This window comes from Pygoscelis adeliae, unplaced genomic scaffold (assembly GCF_000699105.1).
Source record: "Pygoscelis adeliae isolate BGI_AS28 unplaced genomic scaffold, ASM69910v1 Scaffold427, whole genome shotgun sequence".
Classification (NCBI taxonomy): Eukaryota; Metazoa; Chordata; class Aves; order Sphenisciformes; family Spheniscidae; genus Pygoscelis; species Pygoscelis adeliae.
The window spans coordinates 971,469-977,885 of NW_008825214.1; the positions used below are offsets into that span (position 1 = coordinate 971,469).

Genomic DNA, 6,417 nt, shown 5'->3' on the forward strand with positions numbered 1-6,417 from the left:
TTTTTTACACTGCGGGTGGTGAAACACTGGAACAGGTTGCCCAGAGAGGTGGCGGATGCCCCATCCCTGGAAACATTCAAGGTCAGGCTGGACGGGGCACCAAGCAACCTGATCTAGAAGATGTCCCTGCTCATGGAAGGGGGGGTTGGACTAGATGACCTTTAGAGGTCCCTTCCAACCCAAACTATTCTATGATTCTGTGGTTGAAGAAAGCAGTTCCTCCTCTTTCTTCAGAGCTTATGAGATCCACAGTACCTGGAGCACTGTGTAGTGGGGAGCCCAAAACCAGACAAGAATTAAAGTGCCACACCAAAGGAATCCGGCAGAGGACCACACAGATGACTAGGGGACTGAAGCACATGCTGTATCAGGAGAGGCTAAAAGAACTGGGTTTATTCAGTCTGGAAAAGAGAAGGCTGAGGGAAGAGGATTGACGGATCTTCTTACTGTTTTTAACTACCTATGGGGAGAGCAGACAGCCAGACTCTTTTCAGAGATGCACAGTGATAGGACAAGAGGCAGAGACCCAAGTTGCAACAAGGGAAATTCTAGACATAAGGAAAAAACATTTCACCATAAGGGTAGTCAAACATTAGAAGACCATGCTCAGAGATATTCAAAAATCACCTAAACAATGCCCTTAGCAATTCAAACTTGCCAGTCCTACTTTGAGTTGGGACTTGGACTAGAAGTCCCTTCCAACCTAAATTATTCCATGTTTCTACGTATTCATACAGCATCAGCATACTGATGGTGCAGAGAAAGGCTATGTTTATTAACTAAGTAGAATTGAGGCATCACCTTCAATGCTTATTTACTCCTTAGTTCTAACAGGATCAAAGTTCCCCTATGACTTGCCTCCTCTTCATTTATCAACCTGGCTTCTCTGACTCCTACTTCATCAGTAAAAAAAAAAAAAAAATCACTATCATTAGAAACATTTCAGAAAAATAAGTAAAATCTGTGGGTTTCTCAAAAATAAAGTTGCATCTTAATTATGAATAAAACATACTGTCACAAAATATCCTAGCACTGCTATCTTAGCAGCAGGGGGAGCTACGAATGCAGCAATGATAGACAGTTCCACACTACTGCTATATTTTTAAATGCTTCAATAAAGACAAATACCTGCCTTAGCTGCTGCACAAGTTAAAGACTGACTATGCCACAGGTATCGGAATGCTTCCAGAGAGGCAAAAACATCTGTACAAGACTATGAAAACAGGATGGTTCTGAAATACACTACTAAAAACTACAAAATCTTACAACCTATAAAAAATGGGAGGAAACACCTCCCCCTCCAGCAGTTTTGCATTTTCTAAGGTAAAGGAAAAATATTCCCAGTCCTTTCTGGAAATAAATAGAAACTAGCAACCTGATGCAACTATTAAGTACGGAAGCACTCATTTAGTTCCATTTTTAAAGCAGCCATAATTCATGGAGTGTCTTTGGAATCACCTCTTACAAAAAGACTCGCTGTATGCCTACAGTGCATTAATTTCCTAACTTACATGACTAAATGTTCACAACTTTAAAGTTATCAATAGCTATTCACATATTTATTAGACAGTGCTTCCTCCCAAACAAGTTAAAAATAATTTTAGCTCCATTCGCTTAAAACTTTTAGTAATAGTAAAAGCAAGGGAAACGTAGTTGCAATTAACTTCTGCACAATGAATCTGTATTTAAGCTGCAGAAAAATGCAACCTTAATTCATAGTGCCTCTTTTTGGACGACCTGTCCACAGTTCAGGTTGCTAAGTTGTTGTTCATTCCTATTAAAAAAGTAAAGGGAGTTAGCCCCAAGAGCAGTCCCCAATCCGACTGACTGCTTTCACCTACAAAGAAATAATCTGTTCTACATAAGTTCAGAAATATTGTCCAGACACAGGAAATCTTTTGCAGATGAGTAGATCTACATCTGAGCTGGTCCATTTTCATTCAACTCCACTGAACAGAAGAAAATACCAGTCGCACAGGTTTTTCCAAATCATCTGTTCCTTAATCTTCCATTTTTCGCAAATGAGACACTTCCGAAAGAAACAGAAACGCATGAACTCATGATGCACCATTTATCACTGTCACAAACACGTAACAATTTGAGAGATATAGGATACTAAACAATACTAATATTGTCACAGTATCTTTGATAATAGGCTGCACACGCTCCTCTATTTGTGCACTGTCTCCTGCGCCTCCTCCTCAAATACGGGACAGTGCTACCTGCATGACCCCTCTGCTTCAGTGGTACAGTTGCTGGGACAAACTCAGCTTCCCTTCTCCAGCAAAATGCTGATGCCAAGCAGAGCAATGGTTTGCAGGGGGCCAGTAGATCCCTAAAGGGAACTCGATGTGGGCAAGGGTTATGCCAGAGTAGGAAGTCCTATAACCCAAAAGGGGGAAGGGGGGGGCGTGGACACAGTACGGTGTATGGATTAGCAGGCCAAACGCCCACCAGTATCACTTCACACAGACTCCAGGCCACAGCAAATGTTTCCAAGAATAAGACTATCTTCCTTAGCAAGATCTCCTATGAGGAAAGGGTGCTCAGCAAAGGATAACGGGGTCTGTGACTGAGAGCTATTCTCCAAAATCTCACTGTTCCTTATAAAAACGTCTAGTTCCCTTATTAAAAAGGTTTAGCTGGTTGCCAAGTATAATTTTATTTTTGGTACTGTAATTCAGAAAGATTTAACAGCACCATCCATAATTGCTAGAGACTAGAGTTCGTACACTATGTCTTTATTGTACCCATAGAGGAAAATGAGTTGTAGGTTAGACATCTGCCAAAGATTAGAATCAAGTATCTGTAAGATAGCCAACATTAAAGACTCAAAAACTTCTGACTTGCTTCTGTTTGTACCCTCAAACCAATCAATAGTCTCTCCAGTAAAGCCATTCACTGGGACAGGACCACCAAGCAAACAAACAAAAAACCCACCCCTCAAAAAAACCCAGAACAACCCCCCTCTCCCCACAAAAAACAACACAGATTTGAAAATCTAACAATAAGTTAGCGCATCGATGACACATGATCAAAGGTCCCCTTTAGTATTAGTCCCAGAAGGGCAGATAAAAGGACCTCTCTATTTTATGATCTGGAAAGCACCACCATGTAGCTTCAGGTATGCTGACAAGGAAAGAGCGTTCGTTTTTTGTTTCCTGGTTTTGTTTGTTTGTTTGTTTTAATATCATACCACATACCTTATTCAATCACTCTAAAAATCTAGCTTTTAAGAAATGGGACACCTTGTAGATTTACAGAAATCCGTTGAGATGATGCGCTTTTTAAAAAATCAACCTGCAATCTCCTCCTGCCACAGTTCTAGACCATGACTCTGTCACAGAAGGATCTTATGACAAATCTTTGGTTACAGCCCCTGGAATCAATATGATAAAGTACACAGCATCCTAAACAATGAAAAGTCCATCTTCTCAAAAGAAAAATTTCAGACAAGATACAGATTCTAAACCCACCTTGTAAATCCATAGCTAAATGTTCCTATCATGCAATATCTGAATAGGCTGCAATACTGACAAAAAAAATCTGGTCAAGGGAAAAATTTGTGAAACTTACTTCATTTTTTAATGTTTTTCATTAAAGCAGCAAAATCGCCTGATAGACAAAAGTTCTTACTAATTTAAAAATCAAATTACACTACAGTAAGACACCACAAACCTCTAACACTAAGCAAATCACATAGAATTAAAGCATTTAATCACATAACTGCACAGAAAGAAACAAAAACTCCAAACTCAGAAATCACAATACAGGAATCACTTGCAAAATTGACTCCAGCGTGACAGGGTAGAAATATTAATTCTATTTCGCTTCTGTGAATGGAACTCTAGTGGTGGTCCTAAAATGGAGGATCTACCACATTAGCTCTGCAACAGAAATATTTATCTGCATTGTTTCAGTAGCAGCAGAGTTAAATCATATGCTCAATAAATAGGCCAAAGAATCCACAAATTGCGACACATACAACATATATTGGATCCAGAGCGAAAAGCAGAACAGCACAGAGAAGTATTTCAATATACCTTGAGCGCTGAAGACTTCGTGGAGAGGCAGGTTCATGACCTGCCTGCTTGTCAGCTATTACTGGCTGCTGAGGTGCTGCCTGTGAAGCTGGTCCTTGTTTAACACCTGGAGTAGCAACCTGGAAGGTTCAAAACTTCATTAGATTTCCTCCACAGTAAATATCAAGTGTAAGAACCAGAGGAAAACACAGAAATTAAAAGTTACAAGACCAGTGGTTTTTTTTGATACAAGGTCTTTTGTTGATAGAATTTTTGTACTCTTCACAAGATATTTTTTTAAAAAATCATCTCGGGTTCCACAGCTGTGATAGATATCCATCTGACTTGTCAAAACATTGCAAGTTTATTAGGTAAAATAGTTCAATCCAGTTTCATTTTTGACCATATCTTCCATGTGAGCACCAAGCTCATTTTCAACTCAGAAGAATTGTTCATTATCCAAATAAAAATTTTAACTTAAAAAGTTAAAAGTTTCCTACTCGAAAATACATTACACAATGTCAAGAGCAAATTAGGTCATAAGAGTACTACAACATCTCTATCAGAAATGGGGAAAAAAAAAATCTAAAACATATTTACCCATCTGCTACTCCCCCTTTTTAACTGTTCTTTCAGTTCTAAACTAATGGGTGACTTAAAAAAAAAAGTCACCAGTAGCTTTTTGCTTTTCATTTGTAGTACACATTCACTTTTAAGATATTAAGACACCAGCAGTAAGATACGGTATTTTTTCTGTGAATTCCTGAACTACAACAGGATAAAACGTTTGGGAATATACTAGTGTCTAAGTTACAATAAATGGAGTTCAAGATATTTCTTTTTGCCCCATACTCTGCATGCCCCTGTCCCTTTTAAAGTATGTACAAAAGAGGAAGCAGCTCCAAAATTATCCCCCACTCCAGAAAAATCAAGCTAACAATTTTAAGAAAGAGGGAGGGAAGAAAAATGGGGTTTAGGGATCCATAAAGACAAAAACCATAAATCAGGCAGCCTGTCTGGCATCTGCTGACATCAAGCCGGTATAGATTACTAACTAGGTCATCTGAACCTCCAGAAATTCTCTCAGTTTCAGAAACAGACTCCTGTGAAACAAGCCACAGACAGCAAGTCAAACCATATCTGCTAAAGTAAACTCATGACATTAAATTCATTTATTTAAATATACAGGAAATCTTAATGTAATCTCAAATCTACTTTTATGTTTAAGAGGAAAAGCCACACTTTAAAATTATGATCAAAAGCGAAAAAAAGTCTGAATAGCACATGAAAAGGTCATCATTCTGGAAAGATAAAGCAAGAGCATTGTAAGATCACTCAGTGTGTTGAAATCAACAGAATTATACAGTTGAGGGGGGTGAAATAGTAGCAGTTCATGAACTGATTTATGAAAAAAGACTACCCGAGTATCTTTATGAGATGTATGACATGAAGAACTTTGCTATCAATGCCTGAACTTTGCTCACCCTGTGAGCAGGCATAACAAGAGACTGTTTGAACAGAAGGAACAATTTCAAAAGGAACATCCATCCGTCAGAGATAATATGATCACATTGCAGATCCAAACTGGAAAACTAACCAGCTCCTTGGCTGGTAAAAGTAAAAACAAAAATGGATTGTAAAGAAAAACTGGGATGTGTGAGATAAATGAGCCACAAAAACTCTTAACTATTCCCTATTCTCCAAGTGTTTCAAAGACTGTAAGTAAGTGTACCAGGAACAGAAAAATAATAAGGGCTAAATTAAAAAAAAAAAATTTCCATAAGCAACATTCTCTCTGAGCTTGACAAGTCTGTGTAACATATGCTTTACACAGTTATTTTAAAGAAATTCGGAACAGCTTCTAACCATACAACACAGGCACAGCTAAATAGCAAAATGTGATGCCTAGGATCCTGGAGCCTGTGACACCTAAGCTGCCGCGTGCATACAGCACACCTCCAAGCAGATGTACCAGCTTGAGCTTAAAAGCAGTACAGACATGTTCATGCAGTCCTAAGTAACAAGCCCTACTCTGCAAATGGCACTACACTGTTCCCAGAGCCAGCCTAAGTATGTGGGCACCTGGCACTGGGCTCTGCTTGCAGGGTGCCAGTTCAGCTTTGTCTATGCCTGCTGCATAGAAGCACCTTAAACCAACAAGCTTGTGCTCTGAAACCAAGTGTGTCCTGGCACAGCATCACATCTTGACTATGCATAATTTACCTCAAACTCTTAGAACTGGATAAGCTAACCTGACTGACATATCCAAAGGAGTACTAAAACAGACATGCTCACACTGGAGCCATTATCACCTAAGTTCTCATTTCAATCCCATCTTATGGAATTGAATTATGTGAATACAAGAACTATCACCAAAGTTCTCTCCCTACTGAAC

At 39.0% G+C, this 6,417-nt stretch overlaps 1 protein-coding gene across 2 annotated transcripts in view; it reads right to left on the bottom strand.

Annotated features, from left to right (window-relative positions):
• WAC (WW domain containing adaptor with coiled-coil) overlaps nucleotides 1–6,417 on the bottom strand; it is a 65,413-nt gene that overhangs the window by 14,110 nt on the left and 44,886 nt on the right. For both annotated transcript variants that reach the window (XM_009329106.1, XM_009329107.1), the window contains exon 9: nucleotides 4,044–4,162. In XM_009329106.1, coding sequence (XP_009327381.1) covers nucleotides 4,044–4,162 — 119 coding nt within the window. The remainder of the gene's footprint in view (nucleotides 1–4,043; nucleotides 4,163–6,417) is intronic.